This window comes from Nerophis lumbriciformis, linkage group LG13 (assembly GCF_033978685.3).
Source record: "Nerophis lumbriciformis linkage group LG13, RoL_Nlum_v2.1, whole genome shotgun sequence".
Taxonomy (NCBI): Eukaryota; Metazoa; Chordata; class Actinopteri; order Syngnathiformes; family Syngnathidae; genus Nerophis; species Nerophis lumbriciformis.
Genome location: NC_084560.2, coordinates 30,913,799 through 30,933,693, shown reverse-complemented (window position 1 = coordinate 30,933,693; position 19,895 = coordinate 30,913,799). Strand labels below are relative to the sequence as shown.

Here is a 19,895-nt window from a genome sequence, read left to right as displayed (position 1 = left end):
TCACTTAGCATTGTACACCGAGTGGTTAAAACATTTTGTTTTACAATGTATTGCAACTATCCATCCATTTTCTACCGCTTGTCCCTTTCGGGTTTGCAGGGGGTGCTGGAGCCTATCCCAGCTGCATTCGGGCGGAAGGCAGGGTACACCCGAGTTGCCGACTCATGGCAGGGCCAACACAGATAGACAACATTCACACTCACATTCACACACTCGGGCCAATTTAGTGTTGCCAATCAACCTATCCCCAGGTGCATGTCTTTGGAGGTGGGAGGAAGTCGGAATACCCAGGGGGAACCCACGCAGTCCCGGGGAGAACATGCAAACTCCACAGAAAAAGACCCTGAAAATTGAACCCTATTTTGTAGACCATTATTTGTAGGGTTTTACAGGTAGTTAATATATGACTATGATGAATTGCACTGGTAAATAAAATCTGCCAAACTGATGGGATTAAAATAATAGACTTAAAATGTGTTTTTTTTATTTTTTACTTGGAGTTGTATGGTCTTTTATCATGAAAAAATATACGATTTTTCCTCTCCATTAGATTACTTCCCATTTAATAGACTAAGTAAACACATTTTTTACCAATTGTTATAGTATTCTGTATGATCTTTCAATCTGAAAAAATAAATAAATCCAAGCTCTATCCCTTCTACAGTTCCCATTTTAATTATGAGTAGCTAAAACAAGACAGAGAGAAGAACTTCAAATAAACATATTAGTTATATATTTATTTTTATTTCATATTCTATTTTAGGAACTAAAGCTATAGGAGGCTTTTATGTAATATTACCGATTTGTCACTGTATTCTGTGTGGTCTTTTATTTTGAAAAACAAAGTCCAACATCTTTCTCCTCTTCACTTCCCTTTTAAACTAATGGTATCTTATTTTGAAAAACAAAGTGTATGGGTTAGAGACAGACAAAAAACAATCAACATTATAGTATATATTTTCTACCGCTTGTTCCTTTCGGGGTCGTGGGGGTATATATATATATACACACACGTTAGGTCAGGAAAAATGTCATCCCTACAATCCTGTTTCGCAGGTTTCTCTGCTCTTCAGGGGATTTTATGGCTGCAGAGAGGATTTTATGTCTGCAGAGAAACCAACGAAACAGGCTTGTAGGGATGAAATAGCCTCTGTGTTTTTACCTAACGTATATTCCGCTCAACCCCGGTATTGAGCACTGTATAACGGATAAACCACAGAAACCTCGACTATATATATATATATATATATATATGTATGTATGTGTGTATATATATACACATACACATATATATATATATATATACATATACATACATATATATATATATACATACACATACGTATATGTATATATATACAAATATATTAAGTTAAAGTACCAATGATTGTCACACACACTAGGTGAGGCAAAATTATTTTCTGCATTTGACCCATTATATGTATGTATACATATATATATATATACATATACATATATATACATACATATATGTATATATATATATACTCATATATATGTATACACATATGTACTGTATATATATACATATACGTATACATATATACATACATACATACATACATACATACACATACAAACCCCGTTTCCATATGAGTTGGGAAATTGTGTCAGATGTAAATATAAACGGAATACAATGATTTGCAAATCATTTTCAACCCATATTCAGTTGAATATGCTACAAAGACAACATATTGATGTTCAAACTGATAAACATTTTTTTTTTTTTGTGCAAATAATCATTAACTTTAGAATGTGATGCCAGCAACACGTGACAAAGAAGTTGGGAAAGGTGGCAATAAATACTGAGAAAGTTGAGGAATGCTCATCAAACACTTATTTGGAACATCCCACAGGATGAACAGGCAAATTGGGAACAGGTGGGTGCCATGATTGGGTATACAAGTAGATTCCATGAAATGCTCAGTCATTCACAAACAAGGATGGGGCGAGGGTCACCACTTTGTCAACAAATGCATGAGCAAATTGTTGAACAGTTTAAGAAAAACCTTTCTCAACCAGCTATTGCAAGGAATTCAGGGATTTCACCATCTACGGTCCGTAATATCATCGAAGGGTTCAGAGAATCTGGAGAAATCACTGCACGTAAGCAGCTAAGCCCGTGACCTTAGATCTCTCAGGCTGTACTGCATCAACAAGCGACATCAGTGTGTAAAGGATATCACAACATGGGCTCAGGAACACTTCAGAAACCCACTGTCAGTAACTACAGTTGGTCGCTACATCTGTAAGTGCAAGTTAAAACGCTGCTATGCAAGGCGAAAACCGTTTATCAACAACACCCAGAAACGCCGTCGGCTTCGCTGGGCCTGAGCTCATCTAAGATGGACTGATACAAAGTGGACAAGTGTTCTGTGGTCTGACGAGACCACATTTCAAATTGTTTTTGGAAACTGTGGACGTCGTGTCCTCCGGACCAAAGAGGAAAAGAACCAACCGGATTGTTATAGGCGCAAAGTTGAAAAGCCAGCATCTGTGATGGTATGGGGGTGTATTAGTGCCCAAGACATGGGTAACTTACACATCTGTGAAGGCGCCATTAATGCTGAAAGGTACATACAGGTTTTGGAGCAACATATGTCGCCTCCAAGCAACGTTACCATGGACGCCCCTGCTTATTTCAGGAAGACAATGTCAAGCCACGTGTTACATCAACGTGGCTTCATAGTAAAAGAGTGTGGGTACTAGACTGGCCTGCCTGTAGTCCAGACCTGTCTCCCATTGAAAATGTGTGGCGCATTATGAAGCATAAAATACCACAACGAAGACCCCCGGACTATTGAACAACTTAAGCTGTACATCAAGAAAGAATGGGAAATAATTCCACCTTAGAAGCTTAAAAAATGTGTCTCCTCAGTTCCCAAACGTTTACTGAGTGTTGTTAAAAGGAAAGGCCATGTAACACAGTGGTGAACATGCCCTTTCCCCACTACTTTGGCACATGTTGCAGCCATGAAATTCTAAGTTAATTATTATTTGCAAAAAAAAAATAAAGTTTATGAGTTTGAACATCAAATATCTTGTCTTTGTAGTGCATTCAATTGAATATATATATATATATAAATATATATATACACACACACATACACATATATATTGATATAATTGATAATTATAAACAATTATGACTTACATTTTATTTATAAAAATTTAAAATATTTGTTGCTCCATCACTGTTGATCTTAATCATGTGCACCACATCGACATTTTTTGTTTAATAAACTAAATGAACAGAAATACATGGTTGTACACATGTTCCTTACTATGGCGAGTTCTTGTAAATGTTTTTATTAAAATAGCATCATCACCTGATATGAATAATGCACATCCTGACGTGAGCTGTTCCCCAAAGTGAAGCAACGACGTCACAGTGACAGTCTCTCTTTCGCCAGGAGACGTGCTAGTCGTCTCGTCTCCAAATAAATCTATTAAGAAGAACACAAAGCACTGAAGCGCTGCAAGAGATTTAAATAGCTAAGTACAAATTCAACCCAAAACAAACAAAAAAAGATAGTATAGGCTGTGTTTTAAATAATCGGATTCAGGCTTGTTTTGGCGCCTTACAGTGCAACTCGCAGCTCCTCATCAAGGCAACAGGACAATCAAAAGTCTTCTTCTTCTCCAAAATAAATATCCCAGAATGCACCTTGGCAAAAACATAGGTCCGCATGTTTAGTTGTGTCTTGGTCGACCTTTCTTCATGCGGGCCGCTTTGGGTTTGGGAATGTACTGGTTGTTGGCCTGGTGCTCCAGTTCCCTGCTGAAGTACTGGATGGTTTTGTTCAGACCCTCCTCCAGGGGCACCTGTCACAAAAACACACACACACACACGAAAACACACATTTATATTTTGATTTGATTACATGGAGATTGTGTCTATATTATCAGACTGTACAACTCCTCTCTAAATTATATCTCAATTCTGTACACTGCTGCTGGAATTAAAATTTTCCTGAGGGAACTCTCCTGAAGGAATCAATAAAGTACTATCTATCTATCTATCTATCTATCTATCTATTTATCACTTCCCATGAAAAAGCCTTGGTGCCAAAATGTACTACAGTGGATCCCCGCCGAGTCGCAGATTTTGTTTTGCTGCTTTATTTGACAACTTAAATCGAAAGTGGTTTGATTAGAGTTGTCAAAATATCATGCCATTAATTAGTCATAATTAGCATATGTGTAATTGTGTTAACCCTTGTGCAACCTTAAGATGGACTATACACACTTAATCTCAGGACCCAAAAGGGATCCACTCATGAAAGTGTCATAAGTCAGCAATACAATTATTATTATATATATATATATATTTTTTTTTTTACTTGAAATCTTTTAACAACTTCTGATCTATCTTTATCAGATTTTTTTGTAATAGGAAAATACAAAATATGCAGTATTTAAAAAAATAAAAATAAAGTTGGAGAGTGGAATTTGAGTTAAGGTATTTACAGGCTTGAATAGGTCAGTAATTTGTGACAATATTGATTCGATACAGTAGACAATTAGACACAAAATATTTTTTACAGTGCCTACTGAGCTGGATGAGAGAGAAAGTAGACAGGCCTTGGTTGACTATATTAAGTTCACACAAAAGTATTTTATAAATATCTGTCATGTTATATATAACTGCCCCCAAAAAATGTAATTGCATTTCAGCACTATATTGGCAGTTTAACACGTTTACACTCATCAAAGCTCTGAGGATTATGCTTATTGTTTTCTAAAATAGGACAATTACACCCAAACAATATTTTTCTTGTTTTTCAATTAGTAAGTGTGGAGATCCTTTCAGTTTTCATGGAAAAAGAATAGTTATGTTCCATGATTACAATCTGTTAAAAGATAGCAGTTACAGCGTATTCTGAAAGTATTCTAAGCTCTTCACTTTTCCACATTTTGTTATGTTACCTCCTTATTCCAAAATGCAATTAATTCATTGCTGTCCTCAAAAAAATCTACACACAATACCCCATAATGACAATGTAAAAACACTTTTTTTTTTTTTTTAAATAATTTTTTGCATATTTATATATAAAAAAACGTAAGAAATCACCTGTACATAAGTATTCACAACCTTTGCCATGAAGCTCAAAAGTTAAGCCAGGAGCATCCTGTTTCAACTGATCATCCTTGAGATATTCCTCCAGCTTAATTGAAGTCCACCTTATATACCGGTGCACTATACAGTCCAGTAAATACGGTACTAGTAATGTGTTGGTGTTTTTTTAGATTCCATACGTTTTATCAGGATTTAGTGATTTCATCATTTCCCGCTGCTTGAAACTTTTACTGACTACCACAATTAATTTTCTTGATTTCTTTTAGTGTTTCTTAAAGGTAGAAAGTTGCCAATTGAAAAGACTATAGCTTTGTCTCATGTATGTTATCTGCTTTTTTCCTACAAAATTAAACAGAATGAATGAACCTCCTTGAAGGCTGGTGATTCCACAATTTTTTATTAGGTGCTGTAATAATGTAATTCATTTAAGTATAAATACCTCAAGTTGAGGGCTTAAAGATTAGAGAATACGGTACATCAATTACAAATAACTACAGATCATAATTAATTGCGTTTTTTTCAAATTGCTTGACGGCATTAGTTTGGATGGCACTATCTGCAGGACTCCTTACCACTCTAAGAAGGTGCTATCTCCCTCAACATTTGTCAAATCACTCAACATTTCCAGCAGGCAACGGTCAACAGGATTTCTCAAGTCCACACTCCAATCAGTATTTCTATCTACAATATATGAATGGCAGGAATACATTCCCTTTCAGTGCACGAGTGGAGCGGAGGTTTGGGTCTGTGTAATAAGATATGTGCAACATTATGTCCTATCCCAGCAGGCACAAGACATTAGACCTAATTTAACAAATTTTCACCGTAGTTTCAAACTTAACGTTGGAACGACATGCTTTTTGATGACGTTTAATCAATGTTGGGTTCTGACGATTCGACCATTGAATTTTCGTCATTTCCAAACAAATATTCTACAACACACATACAATGTTGAAACAGTATGCTTTTTGGTGACGTTTATTCAATGTCAGGTTTTGACATTGATTTGACCATTGAAATTTGGTAATTTCCCAACCAATAAAGTGGATCCAATATTAGACATCAACGTTGTCTCAATCTTCAAATACAACTATTTTGAACCGTTGTTTTGAAGTCAGTTTTAAAGGATATTTATGTATAATCAATGTTGTATCAATGTCTTGTGCCTGCAGGGATGGTTTAAACCAATGGCCGGACAAAGTTTATCTTCGATTGAGGTTTTAACCATGTGACGAAATGTGTTATCTTTATCTACCAATAGAAGGAAACTAAGCTTTGGTAGGCCTTAAGTCATTATACATGTACAAATTACAAATTATGATCTGTAATTCATTAATCTTTTTTTAATCTCACCTCAAAATTGTTGATAAAATCCCTCCATTTAGGTATTTCCATTTATATTTACTACAGGCAGATCAAAAGATGGACATACAGTATATATCAAAACAAGTGGCTTTATAAAGTCATTTAATGTTTAAAATGTGGTGTAACACAAGTATATAAGTCTGTAGAGGTTTTAAATTGATTAATCACGTTGCGATCCGATCTGCACTTAATGAAAATGTCTCAGCTGTGTTACAAAATACAATTGTAACTAATTTTTCTGTCTTCATAATAAACAACTTTGGACAGTTTAAACTTGAAATATTAATAAAACAGTCTCAAAAATGCAATTTTCAAATAAAAAAACAATAGCAAGTGAAAGTGTACTAATAATGCAACATTCAATCACTGCAAATTGCATTTAGGAATTGATTCTTCAAGTGCAATACTAACAGGAAATATGTAAGCTATTTTTCTAGGGGCCATTATTTTGTTAGCACAGTCAGATATGATGTAACAAAAGAGGCGTTCCCCATCATCTAAAGGCCATCTACTGCCTTCTTCTCAGAGTACATTCTGCTGACTGCAAAAAAGGTAAATCCAAAAGACGAATACGACATTACATGATTTTTGAAAAATTACGTTTCTTTCAACAAAAATTTCCCCCTGCCAAAAACATTCATTGCAATCTGCTACTTCTTTCTAGACAGAGTGTATGTTGCCAGTTGCAAAAATGTTTAAAGTGCATTTGGAGCACCAAAATCTTTATTATCTTTACCTTTAGGAAATTAATTTTCTGTTTTTAGTTTTAATTACAATAGAAGCGTTCTCCCTGCACTAAAATGGCCATTTGTTGCAATCTTCTAACTTGTTCTTGAGTGTGCACGCTGTTGCTTGCAGAAATAATAAATACAAACACAGAGCTCTAAACGTTTTAATCACTTCTTTTTAAAGAGAAGTGGAATGGAATTGTGGGAGCCGGTTGGCTTGCTGGCTGGCTTGGGTTCAGGCATGTGGGTGCAATGTTAAAATGGTACGTTTTGACCCTTTTAAGTTTCCAAGGAGAGAGTCAAATACTTCCGCTTGCTTACAGGAAGATGCCTAATGTGTTTTTCTGTTTGCACCGTTATTGTTGTTAGTGTTCTTTCTGGTCGAATTCAAGCTGGGCATTCTATATTTACCCATTAGCCTGCCAGGGTAGATTAGTTCCAATTAAACTAAACTATGAAGTTACCGTAAGTAAAGGGCCACAAAAATGGGCCTGTGTGCCACAAGAAGAACAAGGATAGAGGTTTTCATTTTGTGCAGCAGTCAACCTGCAAAAAACATTCAAGTTTTCTGGGCTATGTTTTAAAGACAATGTACACATCATTGTACATGTAATATCAGAATCTGAATCAGCTTTATTGGCCGAGTATGTAATGTGTTACTACATTGATGAATAGAGGTGTTATAATGCAGGACCAAGCCAGCTGGGGTGGGTTTTGCAGGCTTCTGATTTGACAAAATACGCATAACACACCGGGGTGGGGGAAATCTGCATTTTGCAATGTTTGTGTGAACATATTATTTTAAATTGTGAAGTTTTGTACGTGTGAAGCCTTGTCCTCACTGGTGATTGGATGAGCACGCTAGGAAGAAAAGGAAAAGAGAGGGATCCAGAATGTGAAAGAAGATTGAGATTTTGGCGAGATTACTGTCGACAGTAATGTGTTTTTTTCAATCAGGACATTGTGGAACGACAACCTCCTTGTCACCCAATCAACGTCCGGTCAGATAATAGAATTTCATATCCACACAAAAAAATCTAAGTCTGAAGATGTTTAAACCCAGTCGGGATGTCTGTAGACATAGGCAATTTCCGTGAGGCTCCCACAGAATCTAGAAGAGTTGGTAGCTCTGGTCTTTGCAGGCGCAACTTATTAAGAAGACACTTGAAAACTAAGCTCATTTTGAGATTTATGATGACTTCTTAAGGTTTCAAAGCGAACAGTCACTTTTTAAAACCAAGACTAAGAAAATGCAAATAACATTGTTTCTTCCATTTAGAGGCAGTTTATGAGTTGGACTCACTTTTTTGTCACTGTCAAATGTTACATTTTTTATTGTACTAAAATGATGCAACTTTTCTTTAGGGTAAAGTCACTAAACAAATATTGCTCAAACTTCTGTAGTTATTAACACATTGTAGCAAATGCTTCACATCACATGAAAAAGCTAATTAAGTGTGATAGCAAGTGGTGATAGCAACTTGAAAATATCTGATGCTGCTAATGAAGTTGTCTCATATGTTGCTTTAAGAAAATACTTGGAGGTTTCTAATGATATATTAATTTGTCTACGTACATACAGAAAATTATGTCAACTTCAGTCAATTAACTAAAATGAAAAGTATAACAGGGTTTCTGCAGGTATCAGCAAATCTAATTGAATGTTTTAATGCCGTTTTAATGCAACTTAAAACAATTTAATGCCTATATTCTACTGCAGATTACTATTATAGTCAATAGCCTACAATTGTCTATAAAGACAAAATTGTAAGCATTTCACAATGATAATCTTCCATCCATCCATTTTCTACCGCTTGTCCCTTTTGGGGTCGCGGGGGGTGCTGGAGCCTATCTCAGCTGCATTCGGGCGGAAGGCGGGGTACACCCTGGACAAGTCGCCACCTCATCACTGAATAGTTGAAATGTTTAGATTAACTGTTGCCAAATTAGACACTATTGTAACCATAAAATATAATATTAACAATGCAATAAACCCTTTTTTTTCATTGCCGTCATATTTTTTCCCGTTGTGCTTTTCACTAGTGAGCTCCGACTAGCAAGGCGAAGTGGGTGTACATTTAATTCTACTGTCATGACAATAGGGTGTTGAAACCTGTGTTGAGACCTCTTGTATTCAGTTTGAAAGCCAGAGACGAAGAAAAGAAACACACATGGACATTTCATTCATTGTTCCATTAATTGACTATCAGCCAAGGTGTACAATTGTATTAATTTTTTAATGCTTTTTAATTCCATTTAAGGCCCTAATTTTTGAAAAATCAATTTAATTACTTTTAATGACCCACGAAAACCCTGTATGCATATAAATGCAATAAGAAAAAGTGTATCGATATGTTTGTGTGTGTGTGTGTGTTCCATACCACTGGCTCCCAGCCGAGCATCGTTTTGGCTTTTCGAATGTCGGGTCTTCGCCTCTGTGGGTCATCCTGGGCCTCGGGTAGGAACTGGATCTGACTTTGGCTCACTGTGGGAGTGTACAGAATAGACTGAGATTGAAGATTTAAAGGCTTCCATGAGAACATACTATAAAATGTATTTATATAAAAGCCCAACGATGGGTTTACAAATGGTATTGTCCTTCTATTCTTAATATCAGGAAAATATACTTATACTTTGGGTAATTCATATTCTGTTTTGGAGATTTTAGTCACTATAGAAATGTACTTGCTGCCTCAGAAACAATAGGAACAGTGATGTCATTTAAAGACCAGTGCGGACATGTGATTAAAACAAAAGATAAATTATGATCTGTAATTCATTAATCTTTTTTTAATCTCACCTCAAAATTGTTGAGAAAATCCCTCCATTTAGGTATTTCCATTCATATTTACTACAGGCATATCAAAACAAGTGGCCTTATAAAGTCATTTAATGTTTAAAATGTGGTGTAACACAAGTATATAAGTCTGTAGAGGTTTTAAATTGATTAATCACGTTGCGATCCGATCTGCACTTAATGAAAATGTCTCAGCTGTGTTACAAAATACAATTGTAACTAATTTTTCTGTCTTCATAATAAACCACTTTGGACAGTTTAAACTTGAAATATTAATAAAACAGTCACAAAAATGCAAATTGAAATAAGAAAACAATAGCAAGTGAAAGTGTACTAATAATGCAACATTCAATCACTGCAAATTGCATTTAGGAATTGATTTTTCAAGTGCAATAATAACAGGAAATATGTAAGCTATTTTTCTAGGGGTCATTATTTTGTTAGCACAGTCAGATATGATGTAACAAAAGAGGCGTTCCCCATCATCTAAAGGCCATCTACTGCCTTCTTCTCAGAGTGCATTCTGCTGACTGCAAAAAAGCTAAATCCAAAAGACGAATACGACATTACATGATCGTCCTCTCCTCTTTCTTCCCCTCCATTTTTCTGCTTTCTTTTATATTGGGCGGTTTGGCTCGGATAGTAGAGCGGCTGTGCCAGCAACTTGAGGGGTTCTAGGTTCTATTCCCGCTTCCGCCATCCTGTTCACTGCCGTTGTGTCCCTGGGCAAGACACTGAACCCACCGGCTCTCAGTGCCACCCACACTGGTTTAAATGTAGCTTCAATGTAGATAATGGGTTTCACTATGTAAAAAGCTTTGAGTCTCTAAAGAAAAGCTCTATATAAATATAATTTACTAATTCACATGTATTTTGTAATTTGAGTATTACATCTATGTATTGTTGCATTCAAAGCAATTGTATTATTAATTATAGGGGTAGTTATTATTATTATTCATTATCAGTAGTGTTATTGCTATTGGTATTTTTACAGTTCTATTTGTAGTACAATAATGTTCATTGTCATTTCTGTGTTATTACTATCTACTTCAGTAACTGGTTCTTTGCTATAATTTTTTGTATCAAATGTGTACCGTACATATCGTATTTGCTGATGTTGTTCTGTTGTTGTTGTCTCTTGGTCCTAACTCCTCCATTTAATAAAATCGAATACAAACAAGGCAACAACAGAAGTATCTCACACTTCTCTTTTGTAAAGAATGTCTGTATAGGAGATATACACATCTACATCAACAATATGATTTGCCTGAGAAGCAGGACAGGACATGTTAAAAATGTTTTTTCCTGTCCCAGAAACCGAAGCGTAACGATAACATCATTCTAAAAGGCCAATTGTTACCATATTCTGCACCGTTTTTGTCAGAGTGTACACTGTTGATTGCAAAAACAAGAAGTACTATGCCTTGGCAGAGGTCTTTAGTTTACTTCTGAGTACTATTAGAGCCTCCTTGGTAATGAATATACCGAAAAGATGGCATTACCAAAAAGATCCACTGCATTCATAAGGACAGAATGAGGCGGATATCCAACGTGTTTCACTGGCAGCCTCCGAGCCAAGTGCTTATGGGCACAGCTACATCTGGCGTGTTTGCATAAACATTACAAAAGCGGTGTAAAGAAAGTAAAGGGTCCTTATTCAGTGGTGATCTAATGCCTGAGTTTTCTAAAACACATTTCTAAAACACGCCTACTGCTTGGGTTAGTAGCTTAGCATGCAAACAACAGATGAACTACACTCAAAGTATGATTGTTGGTATTTGAATGAAGGATGAAATAAACCCTTCCTTGTAGATTCAAGTAGTGGGATATGCCACTCGAGTGGGTAAGTCCAAGTAGCGTGACATGCTACTTGAGTGGGGAAGTCGGGCCGTTGCCCGGCAACTTTGTCTTGTGTGAAGCAGGCCATCAAGAGTTTTGTGTAATGATGCGCTGCACTCGCAGCCTCCCATAAAGTCTCTCCACCTTTTTCCAACAGGCTTTACATCACACGAGAATGATGGCAGCAGATGTAGAGAGCTAATAGCCAGCTGCAAGGCACACTGATGATGCAGCATCACGAGCAATTAGGCGTTCAGTATCCTGCTCAAGGACACTTCCACATGTGGAGAATATAGATAGAGGAATAGAGCGTTGACTTATACTGTATGTCTGAGGGTCATTATTTGTCTTTTTATTCTGCTGTTCAAAACCACATTTTACCATGCTGCCCTTGCAATGTAGCTAACATTCTCATCATTGTAGTCGAACAGTATATCATGATTTAATGGCAGCAAAGCAGAATATGTTCATCATTCAATCATGAAGCATCTTAATGCAGAGGCGCCAAAAGATGAACAAAGGAGGAGGAAGGTGCAAAGACAAGGAACGCACAATAGGCGAAGGACATTACGAGATAAGCAGGAAGGCAGGGGGGGCAGTGAGATAGTGGGGGTCAAAAGATCGTACAGACACATAGAATGACAACTATGTTGATCGATCCGACAGCTTACCGACAAGACTTTTGATGAGCTGAGCAAACTCCAGTATGGTGTGCTCCTCAGGGTTACCCTGCAGATAGAAAATACATAAAAACTGTACATACACACATGGAGATGCATGTCCACATCTTAGGGATAAACTATCTCCAAGATTTCCGAATCCAAAATTTATTGGCTAGACTGGGTAATGATTAGGGGGTTTGAGTAGGGTTGAAGTTTAGTTGTAAGAGGGCATAGGTTTGGGTAAGATACTGGTTAGGGTTGTGTTAGAATTACAGTTAAGGTTAGTAGTAGTATTAGGCTAAATCTCTTTAGCCCTTGGGCCTCAGTTTTGCCTGTTCATGTCGAACAGGTGGTGTCCAAATTCTCCTATCAGTTTAAGGGAAAAGCTAAGTGCCAATTGGTGTATAGTCCTCTAAACCAAGTGTGGAGAAGAAGGCTGAGCAGAAAGCACAAAAATGTAAGTAATATTACTGGTTGGATTTGGATACCGTTTTAGGGTCAGGCTTAGGGTGGTTTGGATTGGATAACGGTAGGGCAATACATTTGAGCTGGAACTGTAGGGTCAGGGTTTAGGGTTAGAGGTAGGGTAAACAGAGGGTTGGATTTAGAGTTGGGGTTCCTATGCTACCCTTCAAGTGGCTCAGGTAGGAATAGGGTTTAAAGTGGTTTAGGTAAAAGTAGGTAGAGTTGGATTAGGTAGGACTAGGATTTAAAGTGGTTTGGGTTTGATTAGGGCTATGTAAGGGTTTAAGGTTAGTGGTTGGGAGGTATGATTAGGCCGGTCAAGGTTGGATTAGTGTATAATTAGGTTATGGTGAGATCTGAGGGTAAGGGTTTAGAGTTAATAAACAAACTTTATTTTTTAGAAAGAGAAACTCACCAGATTAACAGGACTGCTGATGTTACTGTTCATCAACAGCACCAGGCCGTTCACCAGGTCACTGTAGGTCCAATCACACACACACACACACACACACACACACACACACACACACACACACACACACACACACACAAATCATTGGTTCTCCGATTATTTCTTAGTGCAAATAACATTCACTGCATTTGCTAGTATTCGCTATGAAAACATACATAAAGGACTGTGAAAACACTACAATACTAGACCCTCCACACCTGAGACACACACACAATCATGTAATTAACACCAGTTCCTTATTTGGTCATGACAAAGTTAAATTTTAAAAGGTCAGGTGAGCTTCAGCATGTGTTTGTTCCTCTTGCATGCTGGCCAACTATTTCTGTCCATGTCAGCTTTTTGGAACATGTGAGATCAGCTCAGAGCTCCGAAGGTCATTTTGGGCAGAATCCAAGAATAAATCGGACACTATGTCAGTCACCATGTGTAAGACAAGAGCGTACCTCAGTTCAGAAAACGTCAAAGGACTACCTCTGCATGTGTGTTTTTTGGAATACCTTTTTTACCAAAGGAGGGAGTATTTTCAACAAACAAGGGGTGTTGAGAAAAACATAAAAACAAACACTAGGGTTGTAACAGCACATGTACCGTATTTTCCGCACTATAAGGCGCACCTAAAAACCACAAATTTTCTCAAAAGCTGACAGTGCGCCTTATAACCCGGTGCGCTTTATATATGGATTAATATTCAAATTCATTTTCATAAAGTTTCGGTCTCGTAACTACGGTAAACAGCCGCCATCTTTTTTCCCGGTAGAACAGGAAGCGCTTCTTCTTCTACGCAAGCAACCGCCAAGGTAAGCACCCGCCCCCATAGAACAGGAAGCGCTTCTTCTTCTACTGTAAGCAACCACCCGCCCGCGTAGAAGAAGAAAAAGCGCGCGGATATAACCGTACGTTTCATTTCCTGTGTGTGTTTACATCTGTAAAGACCACAAAATGGCTCCTACTAAGCGACAGGGGATCCGGTTCATGAAAAGACGCAATCTCTCCATCCGCACACGGATTACTATTTCACAGCAACTGATATTCCTGTGAACCGCACTGTGGATACAACGGGAGCACGTACGGTGAATATTCGCACCACAGGGAATGAGAAGTCATCCTTCACTGTGGTTCTAGCTTGCCATGCTAATGGCCAGAAACTTCCACCCATGGTGATATTCAAAAGGAAGACCTTGCCAAAAGAGACCTTTCCAGCCGGCGTCATCATAAAAGCTAACTCGAAGGGATGGATGAAGAAAAGATGAGCGAGTGGTTAAGGTAAGTTTAAGCGAAGAGGCCGGGTGGCTTTTTTCACGCAGCTTCGTCCATGTTGATATACGATTCCATGCGCGCCCACATCACGCTGGTTTTAATATATTATTAAAGTTTGACTGACCTATTTGACTGTTTTTTTGACATTTCTTTAGCGCAGTTAGATGCGGCTTACAACACGGGGCGGCTTATAGGTGGACAAAGTTTTGAAATATGCCGTTCATTGAAGGCGCGGCTTATAAGCCAGGGAGCCTTATGGTGCGGAAAATACGGTATTCGTATTGGATTTTTCGCTACGGTACAGGAGTGTACTGAGTTCCCACACAATACACATTGCGTGAGGGACAGCAAGTGTAACTACCTCGCAATATAGTCATGCGCTTACTTCAAATACAGAGCAGCCTATCCTTTGCGTAGCAGGAGTCATAGCTAGTGATATTTGCCTACGAGAAATCAATAAAGTCTCTTGTTTGGGAAGACTCGGCCCTTCTGGTGTAGGCATGTAATGATAACCGTATTTATGATAAATCATGATAAAACTTTTAATATTACATTTCAAATGTTTGTAAAAGTGTGATTGATAACCTTACTTTATCAAATCGTAGACGAGTGATATTGCTCATTTCCCGGAGAAACAAGCCAACGTGCATGATTGCTAGCTGGCTTAAATGCTAACATGAATAAAAGACCCATTAACGTCTTTCCCCATACCTCAATCTATACTTTTAGAAACACTTTGCCGTCTGAGCAAAGAAAGCTATTCTATCGTGCGCATTGGACCTGCAAGCAGTGCTGCAGTACATAGAGATGTGAAGAGCCATACACTAACTTTGACTCTGGTTAACATTAGCAATCTTGACCAGTGAGTCAAAGTTAAAATACATGGGGATCTTCTAGCAGCAGCTAAAACTCAGGTGACACTTTTAACTCAACTCAGCAGTGGATGGAAATAACTATGGTCTTATAAAGAGAGTGACAAGCCAGGGCTTTGAAGCTAAACTTGCTATTCAATATAACTTTTTATTTGTCCATATCTGCTCTCTATTTGTTCCTGTGACTCATCAGTTGGAACGCTGCTGCTACGGTATGGACTGAAGCTCACACAGGACATATGTTAATCAAGTAATAAAACAAATAGTTGCCGTTGAAAAAAAACTTTCGTTATCGCATTACTTGGACAGCCCTAATATTATTTTCCTACTTTTACTGTATTATTTGTCATGTTAATCCTATCTTGTCTACACTGTATTGTATTCATACTGCATGTAAATTTTACAATGCAAATAGAAAACTACCTCAATGTGGGATAAAAAAAAGCTGATCCTATTCTATTTCAAGATGAGATACAAGAACAACTTGCTTGCCAAAATGGGAACTGCACTTCTTTTTGGAATTTTGCGTTCACAATCATTATGAGAGACAAGAAGACATATGTCTTTTTTGGGGGTGCAGATCTTTAAATTTGCTAAAAAAAACGCTTTCAAGATGCGGCTAATGGGAGCCACTGTTGTAGCCTTCAAAGGCCTCTAAAACAACTTCAAAACCCTCCATCAACATTTTAATATACACGCTGTAAGTCTATATATAATGTAGTAACAGACACGTTCATAACAATATGCAATATGTACAATATTTCCTGGATTTTGGTAATTTTAATCAACAGCGAGACTTCCTTCCCTGGCACAATTTTTTCCGTTTCCATAGCAGCGCACATCCGACTTCCGGCAACAAATGTATGTACCTACTTCCGGAAGCAAACGCGCGACTGTGTTCTAAGCATAGCAGACTTGGTAACAGACAACAAAGATGACTATTTTTGGACAAATGAGGATTCCCAACCCTATGTTTTTGAAGCTGAATATACAAACGGAGGATAAACTGCTGCTTATAGAAGCGAGCACGAAAAAGTGGTTAAGACGTTGGAGCAGACGGAAGCCCAGAGAGTGAGGTCGGTGCGTCTTGGTCACGCTGCAAATCTGGAACTTTTGAGCCAAGTTATGCCGAATTAATGGAGTGCCCAAATCAACTGGAAACGTCCCCGGCCAGCTTGACGAAATGGACAACTGTCCATCAAGTGAATCACTTTAATATTGTTTATGATACATGCAGCACATCGTGTGTTATTACAACCATAGTGCATACTCTGTCATACAAGCTGTGTACAAACAAAACATGACATTTGGGATAGTACATTACAGATACTGTAATATGATTGTTCATTTTCAAAAAATTCCAGCTTCGCGTCAGCGGCAACGCAAACCGCAGAGCTGTGATGGTCGGTTTTTGTCAGTACAAAACTTCCGGGTTTTCCTTCCCGCCTGTCCTCTGCCTCAACTCGTTCAGGGGTCGCACAGCCCACTTTTGCCAATGTCTTCTCCTTCGAAATATGGAATAAATATAAAATATGAACACTAAAGGTGACTATTGTTTCAAAATTATTAGTTCTATCTCCAACAAACGCTTTAGTCGCTAATATTTACTACAATTACTACACACAGGAAGCTAATAGCTAGTCAACAAGAGTTGTGGTTGTTCACTCAGAAAAACCCTGCCCTCTAGAGCTCTGGAAAAATTTTTTGCAAGTAAAGCCCCGCGGAAGAGTTATAAACAAACCAAGACACCGTCAAAGACACAGGCTATGTGACACGAGAGTATATTTCAACCTTTATGCTGCATGCTTTTTAAAGGGTAGTTTGTCCTCCCAGTGATTACCGGTACATGAGTGCTCCACCAGGGAGGTTCTATTTCTCGCATTGATGGATTTTCTGCAGGATTAAGTACAAGGCGAAAGGTTGATTATGCACTAGTGACCATAAATAAGACCACAAATGTTGCTCTGTGTTTTTATTTTTGCTCTAAGTATCTCACATCCGCAGAACACATCTTGTCTGCTTGTCAGGCTTTGTGGCTTCTTTAGACAAAATAGGCTTCCGTGAAGTCTGGTTTGTTTGTTTGCTTTAAAATTTGACCAGTGACATAACTTTTGATTAATGCAATTTTGTGGGGGTGATCAAAAAGTTGAAACTGTCTTGTGAAAGTGTTGGCACTCTTGAACTGACAATGTAAGACTATTCAAGGCAGTCATCTTGTATTTGACAGGCGTATTGCATCAAAGCTTTCAACCATAATCAATTGGTGTGAGTGAAAACATCATCAATAAATAATGTTCTTTTACCAGTATTTTGGAGTTGTACATGCTTAACTTTGCCTCGGGGTTTATGCATAAAAATGTTTTTTCTCCTGCCAGCTTGTCAATCTTATTTTTGGACTGTCAACATCAAGCATGTGTAGACTTCAATATGGAAGTTTGATGAAAAAAATCTTGCTGGGTCAGGTCTACCGAGAGCAAACAATGGAGTGGAAGCTCACAATTCAAACACTCGTAACTCTTAAAAGCCTGTGAAAAAATACACCTAAAGCAGTACACAAACTTTGGAGGTTAAAGAGTCCCACAAAGGCAGCTAAACGATGAACTGAAGCGATGCATTTTGCTTTTTGTTAGACTTTGGTACCAGTGAGGCAATAAAAAGACAAATGTGAGAACCATATAATCTGAGTCCTGATTTGTCAGTATAATATGACTAACAACTATAACAGAAAAACAAACAACATGAAAGTTAGCGCATTTTCTAAATATAAAGCCTAATCAAATGCACACAATTTATGCTTTAAGTTGAATTCTACAGCGGGTAACTTATTTCAGAAACTGTCTCAATTCCCTGACTTCCATTCTAACATATTTTTTGTGCATAAGTCAGTGATATTCCATTGAATCGTTTTGGGGGCCACATATCCAGAAAACTAAAGATTGGGGGCCTGACCTCCCTGTTCACTATTTGACTTATTTTCTATATTCTAGAGAACCAATGTTCTATACAGTAGACATTTGATTTTGTCTATTAATTTTGTCAGTGTCATAAGAATGGGCTGTCTTTTTTAAAGACATTCTGCAAAAAAGGTCTCTGTGACAGCACTCAAGTGTTTTTTTTAAGAGTTTACTGCAATAAAAGTTTGAACGGAACTTGCTGTGCACCAGTTAATTAGCCCAAATGATGAAAAAGAGAGGACCTTAAATGGAACCTTGAGAAACACTACTAATATACCTAAAGAAGTTGAACAAATTATTACTGACTGCATCTGAAGTAAACAAACTAAAGGAACACCTTAGTTACATTAAATCCCATTACAGAATTTGTAATTGCCAAAAAGGAGAGGACTTAAAAGGGAACTGCACTTTTTTTGGAATTTTGCTCATCATATACAATTATTATGAAAGACAAGAACACGTCTTTTTTTAATTTTTTTTTTTACGATTTTAAAGATGATAAACGCTTGAAAGATGCAGCTAATGGCAGTCACTGTTATAGCCTTAATCCATCCATCCATCCTCTACCGCTTGCAGGCATGTGATTTGAACTTAATGAAAAAGACTTCATGAAAATAAGCCGGGGGTCCAGGGCGGTGCCCTGGTGATGTGAAGGGGGGACCCCCCGCCCCGAAGCTCCTGTTTTTTCAGCAATTGAACATGCCAACATTTGCGAAAAAAAAGTACCATTGAAAGATGATTTAGTGTTTGAAGAATTGAAATTTCTTTAACAGAGTTTACATAAATACATAATACCCCATTCATCCAAATGAATCACCATGTCTGTTTCAGTCACTATCTTAATTCGTCACTACAGTAATTACGTGTGTTCACATCCACAGGAACCACATGGGTTAGCCTACTCTATACAGTATTTACAACCTTACTCGTGTTCACTTCACAGCCACAGATGGTTCATCTAGTTATTTACATTATTTACACATTACTTTGGTTCATTCACACATTACTTTGGCCTTTTCGCTTTGATGGCTCTGACATGAGATTTCCTGGCAATTTTCTGAGCAGCTTGCATTTTCCTTTTTGTTTCTGCTTTAGTGGATTCTGCCTTGGATTTTATAGCCAATTTCTGTTTCTTCGACTCCCTCTCCACTTCTAACTGCTCCAAATGCAAAAATCATGCAAAAATCATAAAGAGTACGAAGTTTATTCTATTAGCTAACTTATTTTATCTGAAAATCCATTTGTGATTTATACCATGAAATAACAAATATCTTGCAGTCATGTTATTTATGTTTCAAAATGATTAAACTACTAAATGTCCAAATATAAACAGTAGAAATAATGAACTAAATGTCAGCTACGGTCTTGTTCTAAAACACCAAT

General features: G+C 37.5%; 1 protein-coding gene across 2 annotated transcripts in view; it reads right to left on the bottom strand.

Annotated features, from left to right (window-relative positions):
- Positions 1 to 3,164: 3,164 nt before the first annotated feature.
- Positions 3,165 to 19,895, bottom strand: part of uxs1 (UDP-glucuronate decarboxylase 1) — a 120,970-nt gene continuing 104,239 nt past the window's right edge. For both annotated transcript variants that reach the window (XM_061971054.2, XM_061971055.2), the window contains exons 12-15: positions 13,373 to 13,433; positions 12,502 to 12,559; positions 9,576 to 9,679; positions 3,165 to 3,846 (exon numbers count right to left, since the gene is read on the bottom strand). In XM_061971054.2, coding sequence (XP_061827038.1) covers positions 3,715 to 3,846; positions 9,576 to 9,679; positions 12,502 to 12,559; positions 13,373 to 13,433 — 355 coding nt within the window. In that variant the 3' untranslated portion in view covers positions 3,165 to 3,714. The remainder of the gene's footprint in view (positions 3,847 to 9,575; positions 9,680 to 12,501; positions 12,560 to 13,372; positions 13,434 to 19,895) is intronic.